Genomic DNA, 18,343 nt, shown 5'->3' on the forward strand with positions numbered 1-18,343 from the left:
CGTATATCAATATATAGATTACCAAAAATTAAGTTTTGATTGCTTCAAGTGCATTTTTTAAAAACAAAAAAGAAGAAAAGTTGAAATTTGAGTTTGAGTCTAATAATTTGAGTAGGTGCTGTATATATATGTGTATATATAATATATATATATATATATATATATATATATATATATATATATATATATATATTTTTATATATATATATATATATGTATATATATATATATATATATATATATATATATATTTATATACTAAAGCATAACATGTTATTTATGTGAGCATTAGCTAATTTTTTTTTTGCTTATCTAAATCGATACGACTTTTTTAGAAAAAGAAGAAGATAACAAAGAATAATGAATAAAAAGACTGCTGCCCTATCCCAAAACCTCAGTCAATGTGGCCGCACTCTACTGCGAGTATTTGTATATATACTATTTGAAAGTCGATGTATGAACTGAAGACCCCCGGCAGCAGGCAATCTCAGTATAATGTCACACTGCTCACCTAAATCAGCAGTATAATATCTATATATATATATATATATATATATATATATATATATATATATATATATATATATATATATATATATATATATATATATATATATATATATGTATGTATATTTACATTTTTTCTATAATAGTAGGTTGTAATTAAATTAAGCTTTCTTATTTCTGTTTAGATTACTTTGGGGATATTTGGCTGACAAAATTAATCCTAAGAAGCTTGTAGTTATCTTAGGAGTTTTTCAAATTATTTGTACATTTTTGTTTGGTATGAGTCGTACATTTTATTGGGCTCTAGTAACAAGGTTCTTACAAGGTATTTTCACAGGTAAAAAGATTTTTTTAAATGTACTTAAATTTTTTTTGGATTTATAATTATTTATTGTAATTAACAGTATTTAAATTTATTAGAAATAAAAACGCAGGTATATATATAGTTTTAGAACCTGTTGCTAATCACACAAATTTTAATAACAAACCAATGTCTCGCAAACTAATATTTATTACAAGCCTGTAAAGCTAGGAAATACTTGCCCATTAAGCATTTTTATGATATTTAACAAAGAGCTGTTTTTACTCATCAATATACCACATAATAGTTATAAATACGGTTCTAAAATTCTATATTTTTTGTTAAACAAATTATTCTTAATAAATTTTTTTGGAAAAGTTCAATGAGCAAATCAGTTTTTGCTATTTTTTTGTCGTTGACCTTCTACTTTAATTTTTAACATTTTAAAGATATTAAAAAACGTGAAAACTAGAAATCTTTGCAGCGTACTTTTTTAGTGTAAAGTTACGCAACTTATTTTTAAAATTCATGCAATTTAAATTTTATTGGATAACTTTAAATCAAAATAAATGAAAGTCGCGTTTAAAAAAAATAAGTCTAAGGTAAAAATTTTGTCATAAAAATATTTTATAATTAAATTGATTTTCAACTGAAATAATTTAACGAGTTAAATCTACATTACTGTTTTAAAAAAAGTCTTTGAGGGAAATAGAGAGCCATCAACAAGTGCATTTTAGATTTTTAAAAAGATAATTTGAACAATTAAAGAAAACTAATTTTAATTGTTTGTTTTTAACTACCTATAGTAATTATGTCAAAGTAAAAAGTATTTATAAAATAACTCTAAAGGAGTAAACTCCTTAAGAGCTTAAGGAGTCTTATTTTTAAAATTTTATATAAATTGAGTGCTATTGTATGTTTTATAAGTTGTGAACTATGATGGACAGCATGCAGAGTCGGTCAAAATCTTCTATTTTGTTGATTGACAGGTTAGCACAACACAAAAACACTTAATAAAATAGAGGTTATAATCACTGTGTATTATCAGGTTAGATTAAGGGTATCATCAAAAAAGTAGTACGACAGTCATACCACAAGCTTCATGTGCGTATTTATTAATAATATTTGTAATAGATGCAAGCTTCATATATTTTTATTATTGTTTTTTAAACATCTTTTTCCAAAAAGGCTGCAAGCAACAACTATTAGAATTGAAAGTTTTCGGAAGAGAAAAATGAGGTAGCTAAAGCAAGATAAAAACGTCTTAAACGTTACAAATTATAGGAATCAGGAAAACAAGATGTAGGAGGCGAAATCTAAGGAACTAATGTTCGCAGATAAACTAGACAAATAATGATTTTTAGAGCACTTAGGAACAGACACAGTAAAAAGGTTAAACTTAGTTAAATGACATGGAACACAAAAATGAATTATAGAAGATGGCACAAGCGACGCTACTTCTTTAAAGCAGCACCCATTACTGTGTTCATAAAAAAGAGATAGAGAAGCAACAATACAACGTTATGATAGTGATTGAAGGTTGGCTGCATTAGCAGGTCAAACTATGTTTACAATGCGTTTTTGCACTTTTCCTAAAAAAGAAAGGACATCATTCAAAGATTCATTCCAGATATTGCAACAGTATTCCATTACAGAATTTAGATTTATATAGATAAAACTAGAATCCGGAGTAAGAATGTGGTGAGCACAATAAAGAAATGCAACCTAAGCAGATGCTAATTTTGCAATGGATCAAATATGCGGGTAATATTTTCGAAGACAAAGGTAGTTAACTCATTAAGTACATCACCGTTTATAAATATAGAAAGATTTAGATTGCTGAGATAACAGTTAGCAGAAAAAGTCATTTAAAAAAATTGGTCTCAATATCAACGTATAGTGTTCTAGTGTGACGTTGGTGTAAAACACAAAATATCATAACGCTTATATTTGCTATTTTTTATAAATCTTTTTTATAAAGCTACATTGCACAACAAAAAGTACTGGTTTCTATCAGCGTTGAAATAACTATTCAATACAAAAATAAATGGTTTTAATAGCATAAAATACTTTTTTAAAACTTAATATTAAGTCTTCTCACAACCTTACCGTTTGTTGATGTAAGTACTTTTTGCCGCGCACATCCTTAACTGTCATTTAACTGGGCATTTAACTGTGTTTAACCCCCAACGATCAGTCATGCATGTTTATTATCCATCGCTTATCTCTAACTATCAGTTTATAACTCCAAATGTAGTTAATGGACAAAATAATATAATTTTATTTTACCACATCATATACATAAGTAATATTTAAAAATGTTAGAGTTTGTAATAAAATTTTTACTAACAAATTTAAACGCAGGCTGTGATTTAAACAAAAAAGACTTTTAAATGATCTAAAAAGACTTTTAAAAGTACTATAAATTATATTAATAATGTTGGAAAGAAAACTACTTTTAATCAGAAAAAGCATTATGGACAAGTTAAGTGTGATAAACTTGGCAGCATACTATACAACAGCCAAACAACAAAACTGAGCATTGTGGACTGAATCAATGGTGGACAATACCGGCAAGCGTTTTATAATAACTTTTGCCAGATATTTGATGTTGTGGCAGAGGAAAAGCGATATGAGCAACTTAGTTACTTGGTCTGACTGCCGCGTCCTCCAAAAAAATCGGATAAGTATATTCAAATACTGTGTTACATTACAGAATACTTACTTTCTAGTAATTTGTGTGTTCAGAAAATAGATCATGCACTCTATTGAAAAGCTCACAAGGATAGATGATTTTTATAGACCACTCGGATTGATAAGGACCCTCAAACAAGTTAACGAATAAAATTCTTATCATTATAAATATGTTATACAAGTAAATCCACAAGAATCCAAGGACTATTGTTTAACAGCGAGGCTATTTAACTACAAGTTAGTTCCTCTTTCTTAATTTACTGTGCTAAAAATATCTACCCATAATTGAAATGAACCTGTGAATTGCGCTAATGTCAAATTTAATTCAACTTCTAGAGTTTTAAATGTTTAAATTAAAGATTTTAACTTGCACAATTTAAGGCTGTATTTTCTTTGTGCCTCTCCAGGACCGAGATTACTAACTAGTGGTTCTTCACCTATAAAATGACAGGATGCGATGAAAATTTTTTAGCTTTTAAGCTATAATGTAATGGTTATTAAGTATAATAAACGGTAGAATCTTGTTAGATAATATGGTAATTAGCATTTATTATACTATTATTTCAGTTACACAGTTTAAAATTAGTTAACTACTTCAATCACATAACTTTAAAGTATTTAAAATGTTTCAAACAACCGTTTTAAAAGCATTTAAAACCTTGTCATAGTAAAGATATAACTATTTTACTATGACAAGGTTCTAACTGCATTTTTGGGGGTATTTATTTTTCAATGAAGAGTAAAACATTTTTTTAGTTACAAATATTGATGCTAAAGGCAAATGCTAATGTAATCGCGGGTGAAAAATATTACCAATGTTATATTTTAACCAAAATAGATTATTTTGGTTAAAATATAACATTTTTTGACATCGATTTACTTAAAACTACTCACGGATCAGTAAGAAACTTGTCAAACCAACGCGACGATCTGCCCAAGAGGGGTAAATCTTTATCGAGATATCATTTCTAGAATCTACCCAGCCAAAAACCCAAAGGCAGGGTGTGTGTTGAGTCATAGTCGGCGGAAAAAGATTACTACATCTGTCCAACAACATCCGCGGAGTAGTGAAATAACATCCGCACATTTTTGTGTAAGACCATCCGCTTTTTTTCTTCACTGAATTAACATCCGAGAAATAACATCCCAAATTTCATCGATGCTTAATAACATCTTTAGAAAGATGTAACTACATCCGGGATTTTTTCTCGATGTGTAACTACATCCGCCTAAAATAATCCATTATTAAAAATAAAATAAAAAATAAAATGAATCAAATTTACGGACGTAGTTACATCCGAAAAAAATCAGATGTGTAACTACATCTGGTTAAAATAATGCATTTTTAAATTACTTTATTCCCGGATGTAGTTACATCCGAAAAAAATGAAATATGTAACTACATCTGGTTAAAATAATGCATTATTAAAAAAAAAAAAATCGGATGTAGTTACATCCGAAAAATCTACAGATGTAGTTGCACGGATGTTATTATACATCAATAAAATTTGGGATGTTATTTCTCAAATGTTATTATACATCAATGAAATTTCGGATGTTATTTCTCGGATGTTATTATACATCGATGAAATTTCGGATGAAATATTTAAAATGCCTGATCATTTCCGTCATTAAACAAAATTAATTTTCTTATCAAAAGTTTTAAAAAAATGGTAGATTACTTAAATTATTACTTGATTTATGCTCATTTTGATGTGCATTTGTTTAAATCAATCTTTGTTACTTTTACTTTGTTAAGTAAAAGTAACAAAGATTGATTAAAAATTTCACTTTTTTGGAGTGAAATTTTTAAATTAGGTTATTTAAAAATTTCACTTTAACAAAGTATTGCATAAGTAAAATACTATTAATAATAGCTCAACATAAGAAAATCATTAAAGCGTTTACCCATTTTTTTACAAGTTGCTGTAAAAAATAAGTACAATGGGTTATTATATTATTTTGTTATTGTTTTGATATTTTCATATATTATTATTTGTAGGTTATTATATTATACTATTACATTATGGGTAAATATAGATTAAGAAAAAGGGTACATCAAACTTTTAAAAGTTTTGATTTCAACTCGGCAGATAATTTTTATGGTGCCACCATATGTATTTACTTCCAAAATTATATATATATGTATTTACTTTTTGGGTACATTGGGTTGATTTAGCCATAAATGAAAGGGTGGTTCATACTTTTTAAATTAAATCAAAAACTGTATAAAGTTTTTTTACGTTTTACTACATATGATGAAATGTAAATAATTTTTTCTGGAAAAAAAAAATTTCGCGGGGTAAAGCTTTGCCCTGCGAAAATTGTTAAGAATTAAAGTTTTAATCAGTATTCATTGATTTGGCAGTTTTATTTACTTTTATTTCTAGCTTAAGAACATAAAAAGCAAAACAATGTTAAGTTATAATATAGTCATAAAAACTATTTTTTTTATCTTTAATTATTTTTTTGTTTACAATGTTGTAAAAAAAAGAGCTACTTAAATTTTTTTGTGAATTAAGCTCTGGTAAAATTTTTCTGTTTTTCATACTTGCTCTTGAGCGTCTCTTACTGCCGTATCTTTTTTCAAAATCGCATACGGAAAGTGCTGATTCAGTAATTTCTTTGACTTCCCTTTCACAAGATTGCATGTGTAAAGGAAAGAACGTAGCTTCAAACTGAGTAAACAGATATTTGCGAAGATCACATTTAGAGATTAGGCATTTAAACACTGGTTCTGATATTTTTTCCTTCTTCCAATCATTAGCTCTTCGATAAATAAAGCTTCTGTATTGAGAAAAAAACTTTTTTTGTGATCTTACTGCTGTGTCTCCGTACTGCGAGGTTTTTCTTATATCCTTAATTGTTTTAATGGCAAACTTTCTTGATTTCTCTATCTGAGCTTGACAAAAGAGTAAAAATAAGGCGTTCCGAGAGGACCAACTAGACTCCATTTTGAATGTTTGTGTGGCAATATTTTGAACTTTAATATCTTGTTTATTCAGCAGTTACAACACTGTTACGAAATGACCTGGACCATCTACGATATCGTGTTTTACTTTGTACATTCGTGTTTTTTTCATACCGCATGATACCCATTTGACGACTAAATGAAACATTCAAAGATCCTCAACAGTAAAAGTGTAATCACTCATATAGAGTTAAATGAAAGCTTCTGCTGTCATAAGCCATCTGCTGTGGCAAATACTTCCACATTTTACTTTAGAAAGATGTATGCCCATCTTGTCTGTGGACAAACATTGTATCAACTTATAACAGAGAGCTGCATCTGTCGAAAATGCTTTAAGAACTTTTAAAGTAAAGGTTCTAGCTATTCCTTAGTTGTAAACATTTCAAGTCATTTTATGCTTTTGATTTTAGATAAAGGTTTTCCAATAGAGCCGGTAAAACAATCCTTTGAATTAATTGGGCAGCCCAGTTCAACAATTATATGCTTTAATGGTAATTTATTTCAATGCAGCATAAAAATAGACTAGAATAATTTTCTCCCTACTGATTATTTCAGATTTAATTGCAAACCTCTATCTTTTCCTAAACCTATTTTGAGTTTGTAGTATCTCCCCCTACTACTTCTTAGGACTCATGGATAGCCCTTGGAACCATCTAATTGTTAAGAGCAAATGCGGTTTCTTTAGACGGTTTGCTTGAAAGCATTTAGGTTTTAGGTTGTGTGTAATTAGTAAGGTATCTTCCATCAGGCTCACAGCTCACAGTTATATGTTCTTCTTTTATAGTTCTAATGCGAATATTACTTGTGAGAGGGTCCTGTTCTAACACTAATGTTGAGTCCTTCCTTCCATTAATAAAAAAAAACTTTAGTTATAAACCTATAGGTTCTTCGTCAATTAATTTTTCTTCAGACATTCTTAATCACTCAATTGTTGCTTTCCTTGCTCTTCTTACTTTCATCGGATCAATTGCTTAATAAGACATATCAGGCATCAAATACTTCACTTCAATAAGCTCTAGAAGAAAGGATGTAACAATAGCTGATGTTGCTGCTGGTGAAATATCATATCTTATTGAAACTTCTGCAGAATGACTAATTGACATGTAGTTTTTTTTCAAACCTTGTTTTGAAGTGGATCTTCTGAAATCTTTTCCTTTTAACAATATGAATCATCCTAAATTAAATATTCAACAAAATTGTCATTTTCTACATTTTATTTTTTCCATTTCTAGTTTTTTCTCAACTTCAGATTTCCTCTTTATTTTATTTTCCTCTTGCAAAGATGTTTTATAATAAATTATATAAGCCTAACATATATAATGTTTTTGTAGCTTGTATGTAAGTTTTTTAAAACAGTTAATGGTTTTAACTTAACAATACTAAATTAACAATATTAACAAGCACGTAATAAAGGGTACTTAAAATCTCTATACTGCGACCAAGGTAGCAGCCTGGATTTTTGCTTACCCCCTCTAATAATTATTTTACAAAAATACGATTTTAAAAACAAAAATTTTTAATTAAATAAATCAAGTGCTACTTAAATAAAACACTTTTGATATTTCCAAATTGTTTTTGCTTTTCAATCCATGTTTTTAAATTACATATAACCATACACTGTATAATTGTATCATATCACTGTAAAATATGTACACAGCCCTGTATTACAGGACTGTAACAATAAAACAAAGATTGGGTGGCAAATAAAGCTTTCTATATCCTCTAAGACAAAACCTTAGAGAGGTTACATGAAACTTTCTGTGTTAAAATCACACCAAGCATAATTAAAAGAATTTGGGCACAAAATTTTACAAAAATATCAATTTTATTTTTTCGTGTATCACTTTATATTAATTTTTATTTAAGAGTTATTTTTAGAGTAAGTTTTTGGGATATTGTTTTTTTAATTTTGGTTTTGTAGAGAATATTAAATTATTATAATTAAAAAGTTGAGTATTTTTTTTGTATGTTTAAAGATTAATTTTAGCCTAAGAAATGTTCATTTTAAAAGTAAAATAATTTTTGAATAACTATTTGTCAATTTCTTAAACAGAAAGAACATAGTACAAAGTACACAGTGAAATAACTCATTTTGAAGTTAATATACAGTTTAAGCAGTAGGAGAATAAAACCTCGATTTTGGTGTGATAAAGACAATCGCGATTTCTTGAAATAAGTCTTCGCAACATTTATATACGATGAGAAAAACAGCATGAAAACTAGTTAATGGAACTGGCTAAAGCAGGAATTTTAACTGAAAAATTTATCAGAGCGGTTGGTATTCGTAGCCTAAACAGAAGGAATAGAATACCAATTACTTTCCTCCGTTTTATAACCGGCCGTTAAGAGTATTTTAGTTAACGGACACTCAAATTCTCCGATAGTTTCACGGAAGGATGTGAATACGGCTGCAGACCTTTTCTCAAAATATCTCTTAAAGTCGGCACTTCTGACGGAAGAAGATCCTTACTTCGGCCAAAATAAGTTGATAACTTTGTTTCCATAGAGAGTCTTGTGTTTTTTGAAGCAGACATAGTTAGTTTATTATCTTTATTAGAATTGAAATTTACATGATTGCAAATAAAAAAATGAACTCTTTTTATATAAATTTTTGAAAAAACGATAATCTCATAAAGACATAATTACGTAAGTCGTAATAGTCTGCAATAATTTACACTTCAATCCCCAGGTAAAATTACAATATCATCATTAAGAAATAGATTTTCAATTACAGTAATTTTTTCTGAACTTTAAAGACATCATTTAAAGAAATTAAAGTCTGAAAAGTTCTTATGAAAAAAATCCAGTAAAAGTTAAAATAAAATAAGATAATTTTTTAAAAAACTTATCATTTATTTTAACTATTGTTTTTTTCAATCTTATGTTGCGCTTTTAGCCGATAAATTTTTTTTTTAGAAAAAAAAAAATCACGTTATATCATATATCGTAAAACATAAAAAAAACTTTATACAATTTTAAGTTTCAATAATTTAAAAAGATTGAACCACCCTTGAGTTTATGCCTAAAACAACAGCTTTATGTACCCAAAAAGTGCGATCCCGCATAGGTAAAAATTATCCACCGAATTGAAAATCAAAAATTTTAAAATTATAATTTAACCTATTAAGCAAGGCTCATGTACATATTTGTTTGCATGTTAGGGTAATCGTAAATTAATTATAACATAATGGCAACTTAAATTGATTTGTTATTTAAAATATATAGTGGAGAAGAGGTATAACATATTTCTACTTAGTTGTGCTTGGTCTTTAGAAACATAAAAAGACTTCATACTATCTGTTGTGAACAATTTTTCAAAGTCAGTTAAAACGGTAGGCATTGTGAGAATCTAAAAGCGGCCAAAAACTTTAAAAAAACATTAGTAAAGTTTTGAAAATGTTAAATATATATAATAACTATAATTATATGACATATTTCTAGATTGAAAAAATAAAATTTGATCACAATCTTGCTTTGCAAAACTAACACTGCTTGACACTAAATACTTGTAAAACTGCTCTATAGTTAGACCACTTGGCTGGGTGGTATTAAAACCTAACTACACGCATCACCATGTAGCACTAGTTATAAAACGCGGCAATAAAATAATCATAAATGTGCAAATAATAACTAAAATTATTAGATACAAACTATATATGAGTTATTTTTTAAAATAAAGTATATCTTTTTTATAACTAATAATTACAAAAAATACAAGCATGTGTAACATTATTTATCTGCCATACCTTGTACTAGAGTACTAGATGTTTATTAACTTCGAGGAACAAAGTCCCAGTAGGCACAGCGACGTGACAAAAACGTGAATTTCACGTTATTTTGGCACGTGACAATTAGGTGACTTTTTGGTCCCCGTGAAATGACCAATTCACGTGATTTATGGACGTGTTTTTCACGTTACTTTTGGCACGCGATATTTAGGTGACTTTTTGGTCCCCATAAACTGTCCAAAAGACGTGCTTTTTACGTTAATTTTGGCACGTAATATTTAAGCAATAATTATGCTTTATAATTACCAAGTGTTTGGATTCGTGTAAAGAAAAAAAACTTATCGTCGAGGAAATATTTAATACGTATTAAATTACATGGTTTTATTAGTCAGTATATTAGATCTTGACATAAACATTTTTAACTTGTAATAAAAGCTGCACTTTTGTTAAAATATCCTCCTTATATCCAATAAGTAATAAGTACAAAGTCGTAGATCTGCAACTTACGAAGAGCACGCTTCAATCCACAAAGAGCACACTTCAAACTTAGTCTAACGAATCAGTCGATATATTCTCCCATAAAAGCACACTTTAAACATAATCTAACGAATCAGTTGATATTTTCTCCTATAAGAGCACGCATCAAACTTTATCTAATGAATCAGATTTAGCTGAAAAGAAACAAATAAAATCTTAAATAATAATATGATTATTTAATAATTATCTTACAACTTTTAAAACAAATCTTACTTGGTGAGTTGCCAACTATTTTGGCAACAAGACTTTCTAGTGCTGCTATTTGTTTTCTTTTATCTAAATCGTTAAATAGTTTTAAGAAAACATTACTACATACAGTGTAAAAAAATAAAAAAAGTCATTTGCCTTCTAATTTTATACTCTGATTGCTATAAAATAAGGATTTAATAAAAAAAGATAAACAAAAAAGTCGACAGATGATTGAAAAAAGAGAATTACAAAATAAAAAATACAAGTTTAGAAAAATATTGTTTATCTATATATATCTATATCTAATATCTATCTATAGATATATCTATATCTATATATAATGTTATTAACTGATGGGCGTGATTAGAAAAAGACCTGTACTCACCTTATGTGATAACATCTGTGTATTATGTGATAACATGATAATTTGTTTTCTTTGTTTTCCTTCTTCTTATATTTGCATCTGTTTCTGCATTAACTTGTTCATACATTAACTCACTAGATGCAAAGGTGACAGCCCACGAAGTTGCTTTAAATGAGTAATCTACAAAGTTTTGAACAGCATTAAATGTCATTTTAGAATGCACACAAAAAAATTAAAACAATTTATAAAAATGTAATAGTTACCACATAACCACAAACATTATAGTGGGGATTTTATATCATGATTTTACTTACCCATGGTAAGATTTTCACCTTGAGGCTCCTTTTTCTGTGGAAACATTCACCATGGCTAAGGAGCTTCATCTACCCCTATTTATATATAATATATTAAGTATAAAACTAAAAATATGTATAATAAAGTATTGTCAAATTAGGTCACCAATAAATACAGAGTGCTGAAAATTTAACTCAGAATCAAGTTACATTCTCCAACAAATTATGAACTAAATTAAACTCTTGCTACAGGGTGCGATCACAAAAGAAGACGAAAAGAGGGAAAAGTGAAATTTCTTAAACTTTAAAAGTTAAAAGGTTATTGGGTCTTACTACAGAATGATATTCCTAGGCAATAACATAACAATACCATTGGGTCTTTCTAGTCAATAATATTTTATGCAGAACTTATCATTTGTCATGTAGCTTAATAAATTTAATATTAAATAGGTTATAATAACTTACTTATTATTAAATTAATTACATCGGCAAATTTGACAGTCTAAAATAATATACAATAGGGTAGAAAAAAAAGTATACCTTGTAGTAGGGTTTGATTTTTTGCGTGTTGCAATATGAGAATTATCTGCCATAACGTTACACAATTTTGAACTAAGCTTTGTAATATATTTATTAAACCTAATTTGATGAAACTTAGATATAAGATAATATAATATGTTTAGATAAAATATTATATATGTAAGATTTTATTTTTGTCAAAACTGCATTGCGGTGTTATAAGATATCTTATGCCCTGATACTTTTTTTATTAATTATTATAAAACTACAATGCAAAATAACTATATTATTATAAAAGTAAAAAAAAAGTAATTACAATAATAAATATATAAACTACATATGTTTAACAAATATATAAATAAAATAAAATATTTCATATAATCATTATATATAAAAAATCCTGAAAATTGTTTGCGGAAAATATCCTGAAAAAATTTGGAATATTTTTCCCCTCATTTTTTCCTTAATTTTGCAATTTGTCATTTCTCAATTTTTTTAAAACTTTTCTAAATTTTTGTATAAATGATGACTAAAAACAACATAAAAACAATTAGATGAATAATATATACTTTAAGTTGTTGTATGGAAAACTTTTCGGATAATTGGAAAAAGATAAATTTCAGAAAAATATCTGGTATTCCGGGAATATCCCGAATAAGATAATCCCTGAAACTAATTTATAAAAAAATAGTAAATAAAATAAAGAATATCTTTCCAAGTTTCTAAGCACAGGTTTTTATTGTGAATAAAAAAAGTTTGAAAATACACAATGTTTTGGCAACGTAACTTTCACGTTTCAATCAAGTAAAATTGTCACCTGGACAAGGTCACCTAAAATATACATGACTGAAACGTGAAGAAGGAAACTAGGTAAGAGCACGCATCAAACTTTATCTAATGAATAAGTCAATATTTTCTCCAATAATAGCTAGCGACACCAAATTTAGCTAAAAAGAAACATATAAAAACTTAAATAATAATATCATTATTAAATAATCATCTTAAATTACAAACTTTTAACACAAATCTTACATGATGAGTCATCAACTGTTTTGGCAACAAGATTTTCTGGTGTTGCTATTTCTTTGATCTAAATCATGAAACAATTTTTAAAAAAGGAATGCTATACTTGAGAGAAACTTGCTTTACATATTGGAAGGTCGTCAACATTAAAAGATAAGTATAATGCAATTTCAAATACTATAGCATCATAATCATCTTTTTGTGGGGAAAACATCGAACAAATCCGCGTAAATAACCTGTTTTATATTGTACATAATAACAATTGTAATAAAAGTCATATAATATATATATATATATATAACAATAATTTCATATAATTCAAATATATATATATTAATCATATAATATTTAAACATAAAAAAATTAAATAAATAAGTATTAACCTTTTTAAACAAGTAAAGCACTAGATCAAGATGTCTTATATTACAAAAAGATAAAGTATTTAACAATAATATATACATATGTCAATAATAAATAACATAACACATTTATTTATTGATATTATCTTGGATAAATTCTTTAACCTTGTTGATAAAAACCAAATAAAAAAAGAAAATTTATTTTTGGTTTTTATCTAAACGACTCTTGAGCAATAATGTATGCAGAAGTTCTAGGGACATTATTATTGCTCAAGAATCAAGAATAAGTTCTACTAGAACTTATAATTTGATATTAAATTTGTCATAACTTATTTTGTACTAAATTAAGTAAGCAAAATGGACAAATTCGCCAGTCTAATATATTATTTGAGTTTAATCTTATTTGTGTGGCAAATAGGGACGCTTGGAACTAATTTATTTAACTTAATTTGATATTACAACTTAAAATATATTGTACTTTTTAATTCCGTTTTAAATGCAATGCGTTATAAGATATTATATTATATTATTTTTTTTTTATTATGATAATACTACAATAAAAATTAATTATATTATCATAACAGTAAATAATTATAACTACTATATTGAATACAAAAACTATACTATAAAAAAATAATTAATATAATAAAAAATATTATTTCACATTTCTTATCCCAGGTTTTTATTGAGAATAAAAAAATTTTAAAAATATTATTGAGAATAAAAAAAGTTCCGAAAGACGCGATATTTTGGCACATATCTTTCACGTAACTTTCACGTAAAATAGTGACCTGGACGAAGTCACCTAAAATACACGTGATTGAAACGTGAATAAAACGTTGCGTGCCTACTGGGGTATTAAATGTTCTTTTGCTTAAACACGCTACATATAGTTTGCCATGAGATAGCCAGGATTTTTTAATATATGCACTAACTCTATCTAATGTTTGACAATGAATTTTATTAAATGTTGTTTCAATCGAACAGGGTAGTGTTGAAATTTAAAAAAAAAACGGTAATTTAAAATATGTGCCAATTAAATTCAGGAAAAAAATTTCTGTTTATCACTAGAAACGTCTGTCCAAATCTCAACATTAATATAATTATTTAGAATGAGTTCAAACTTTCATTCGGCCTATTTTATCGCAGCTTATAGATCTAACTTTCTTAGTAATATAACTTCAAATTTGATTTTCAGTTTTAAACAATAATGAGATATAGCTTAAAGAGTAATTCTTTTTTAAAACTCAACAGGAATTTGTTTCTTTCATTATGGTCATAATTGTTATTATCTTGTTAATAAATAACCATAAACACTTTATGGTTTCTGAGGCCAGTTGGAGGTCAGGTTTCCCGAACTCTGTGCTAGCTCTTAGAAAAGCTGATTCCATCAACAGTTGTAAAGTATCAGAGTACCAAAAGTGCCATGTTGCGTATTTATGGTGTCCCTGTTAATCTTTTTGGGGTGCATTGTCAATACCACATTTGGAGACCTTTGTTAAGGCTTAAGGTTTATTAATAGTAAAATTGGCAATTGGCTTGGACTAGTAATAGGCAGTTGCTTTGACTATGAAATAGTGCACTGAGTATTATCCTTGCTTTTAGTCAAGTTCATTACCCAATCAAAAAATGACCAAAGTACCCAAAACCATAAAACACAAAAAATCATTTTCATAACCAAGTTCTCTAAATCTATCATTCACTAGTACTCGTGAGTCTTATTTCTTGCAAAGTTCACTAGATCTACTTGCTTATTGTGAGGCTAACTTGAGTTTAACTGTCTCGTCTTGCGATCTTTGTTGATCGTTATTTTCCTAACAGCTTCCGCCTCCCTAAAAAGTTGACCTTTCAGCAGAAAGGTACTTTACCTCCGGGCGGTATTATCAACTTTTCTCTAAACACGTTTGTTGAATTATAATCAGCTATAAGAAAAAAATCTTTTGGAGATTTAATGACTTGAAACCTAATGTTTTTAAGCCCCGAGTCCTTGCCGCTAATTATACCTAAGAACTCAAAAAATGATTGTTCCTCTAACCTAAAAGTCTTAATATTTTTTCTATTTAGTCCATAAACTTATTTATATTTTAGAAGCTCCTGAATACCAAAAACTAGGATGAAGTAATCTTTTTGTGACTTTCAAATCCGGAATCCTTTTTGGATCTCCGCATTCCTGAACAGAACATTATTATTGCTGTTGTTATATTAAAGTTTCTTCTTTTTTGTTTTAGTTAATAAAAAAGCTAAAAAGTGATAAATTAATTATTGAAATTTATCCTTTGAGTTCAAAAAATTTGTTTTTCTTTTTATCTTATTCACACTTTTGTACACCAATAGTACTCTGCAAAAGCAATAGTAGTATAAATAATATTAAAATATAAATAATATTAAAAAAGACTAGTAAAGCTAATATTTTATTTTATTCTAGTATAAAACTAATATTATTTATTTATTTTTAATTTTAATTTTAAATTTTGATTAATTTTGAATTAAAATGTTAGTTAAACTTTTATAACTATTGGTTTAAACAAATTATAAATTTAGAGAAAGTTAAATTTTAAAAAGTGAACTTAATTTAGGTACTGCCATAGTGTCAATAGTTATTATCACTCATCAGACAAATGATACAAATATAGCACTTGCTTTTTCAATATTGTTTGGAGCGTACAGTTTAAGTATTATTGCTGGGCCAAGTTTTGCAGGTAATTTTTTTATTTAATGTTGTTATGAAAACATTTTTAGATACAGAAAATGAGTCTTGTGTAACAAGTTAATAAAAGTACATAATAAATTGCAAATTATTATTGTTATGTTAGCAAATTATTACTATTAATGTTATGATTAGCCTGTTTTCAGCTATTTAAAATCATTGTAAAAAATACTACATAGCACTTCATATTGTTTTTACAAACATTCTTTTTCTTTTAAAAACTTCACGACTTGATTTTTGAATTCTTTCATGTCAAGCCATTTAGATTCATTTGGCAATTTATTGTACAACTTTATCCCATTGCAAAAGATAGATTTTTGTCCGCTTTTTTTGTTCTGGATTTTTAAGTGGTAATTATTTCGATTTCTTGTAAAATAATTGTGCACTTTATTATTTTTTATACTTAATCCTTAAAAGCCATTCATTTTCTGTAGTTGAATAGTATTGTGTAAAAATGTAAAAACTTTCATTTAAATATTTTCTTTTACAGATGGCCAGTTTAATCTAGACGACAAATCATTACCATGTGTGAACCAGTCACATTTCAAAATTGTTCTTATTGCTTTGTTTTGTAACTTTTGTAGCATTTGAATTTCATTTTTATTTGCATTAAAGAATAATGAAGCACAATGTCCAAAATAAAGTCCGATAATTATGTTAAAAATTATTGTTTTGGTCCACCTAGTCAGATACCTACCAATTCTTATAAGATGACCAGCTTTCTTTGCAATTTTAGCTGCAGTATAGCTAATGTGTTCAGAAAAGTTCAAATTGTAATCAATTTTAACACCCAGGTATTTTACACATTTACTGAATTTAACTACTTCATTTTTAAGGTTGACATATCTTTTCGGATACTTTTAAGTAATACTTAAATATTTTACCTTGGAACTTGTAATCAACATACTCGTTGACTTACCTGCAAAGAGATTAATGATTACATATCGGGTAGCTCTGCCAATATCATTCATGTATATTATAAATAACTGGGGCCCCAGTCCTGATCCTTTGGTTACACCTATCTCACAGGGTAACTCAGTTGATAATTGATCACCATTTCTTACTCTTTAAGTTCTTCCTGTTAAGTAGCTTATAATCCATTGAACTACTAAATCTCCCACTTTGTAGCACTTTAATTTTTCAATTAAAACTTTTCTTTTGATTGTTTCAAATGCTCTCTTTAAGTCTAATAAATCTGTAATGATGAACATACCGCTATCAATTGATGCCCTCCATTTTGAAATGAGTAGTTGAACTGCTGTTTCTGAAGAGTGAGTTTTTCGGAAGCCAAATTAATTTTTTTTAAGTAGCATGTTTTCTTCAAAAGAAGTAGATAACTGCATATGTACACATAATTCAAAAACCTTTTCAATCACTGCTAACATATTAAGTGGCCTCATGTCTTGTGGTAATTTGGGCGATGTCACTTACTGTATGGGTATTAGTGTGGATCTTTTTCAAGTTTTAGGAACAAAACCTGTTTTTGAAGATAGATTAATTATTCTCAGCAAATTTGGATATACTTTTTTTAAAGTTGGTACATTCAAATCTTCACGCATACTTTTTTTATCTTTAAGGTCATTAACTATTTTGTCAAGTTGATATTTAGAAATTTCTTTGAATTCAATCATTCCACTGACATGCTGTGATTATTTTATGTGAGCAACTGCCAGATGGTTGTTTAAATTTGTTATTGATTTTTCAATATTAAGAATACTCTGTATGAGAAACTCGTTGTATTTATCAGCAATCGATTTTTCATTTAAACCATCAAATGTGATATCTTCCCATATATTAAGTTAAGTCTTACACTTAGTTTTAGTGCGAGATTTTAAAGTCTTTCACATAGCAACACTGTCATTTTTAAGCAAACCAATTTTCTTTTAAAATACTCTGCTTTCAACTTTCTCAATAAGTAGGTTTTAATATTTTACCATTTTTTATAAACTCTGTATTTATTGAAACAAATTTCTATGTTCACTTTAAGTTTTCTCATTGTTTTAAATTTACTCCACTCAAGACTCGCTTTTTTACTTTCTGTCAACAACTTTAAATCACTGATCCATTTATAGTAAGAACTCCTATTGTTATTTAAAATGATTTTTGTTTGTACTACTGTTTTTTATAGTTTCTCGAATACTATTAATGAAT

The 18,343-nt window shown here is 27.5% G+C and overlaps 1 protein-coding gene and 1 long non-coding RNA gene across 4 annotated transcripts in view; one reads left to right on the forward strand and one right to left on the reverse strand.

Moving 5' to 3' along the window:
* LOC136082344 (uncharacterized) overlaps positions 1 to 18,343 on the forward strand; it is a 158,260-nt gene that overhangs the window by 82,027 nt on the left and 57,890 nt on the right. For both annotated transcript variants that reach the window (XM_065801349.1, XM_065801348.1), the window contains exons 5-6: positions 693 to 844; positions 16,062 to 16,184. In XM_065801349.1, the coding sequence (XP_065657421.1) occupies positions 787 to 844; positions 16,062 to 16,184 (181 nt within the window). In that variant the 5' untranslated portion in view covers positions 693 to 786. The remainder of the gene's footprint in view (positions 1 to 692; positions 845 to 16,061; positions 16,185 to 18,343) is intronic.
* LOC136082128 (uncharacterized) lies at positions 10,545 to 12,229 on the reverse strand. Of its 2 annotated transcripts, XR_010639413.1 has the most exons (4): positions 12,125 to 12,229; positions 11,313 to 11,471; positions 10,952 to 11,014; positions 10,545 to 10,872 (listed from the first exon to the last, which is right to left on the reverse strand). It is a non-coding gene; the product is annotated as an uncharacterized LOC136082128 (long non-coding RNA). The 2 variants fall into 2 exon arrangements; XR_010639412.1 differs by having other exon boundaries at positions 11,313 to 12,229.

This window comes from Hydra vulgaris, chromosome 07 (genome assembly GCF_038396675.1).
Source record: "Hydra vulgaris chromosome 07, alternate assembly HydraT2T_AEP".
NCBI classification, from domain to species: Eukaryota; Metazoa; Cnidaria; class Hydrozoa; order Anthoathecata; family Hydridae; genus Hydra; species Hydra vulgaris.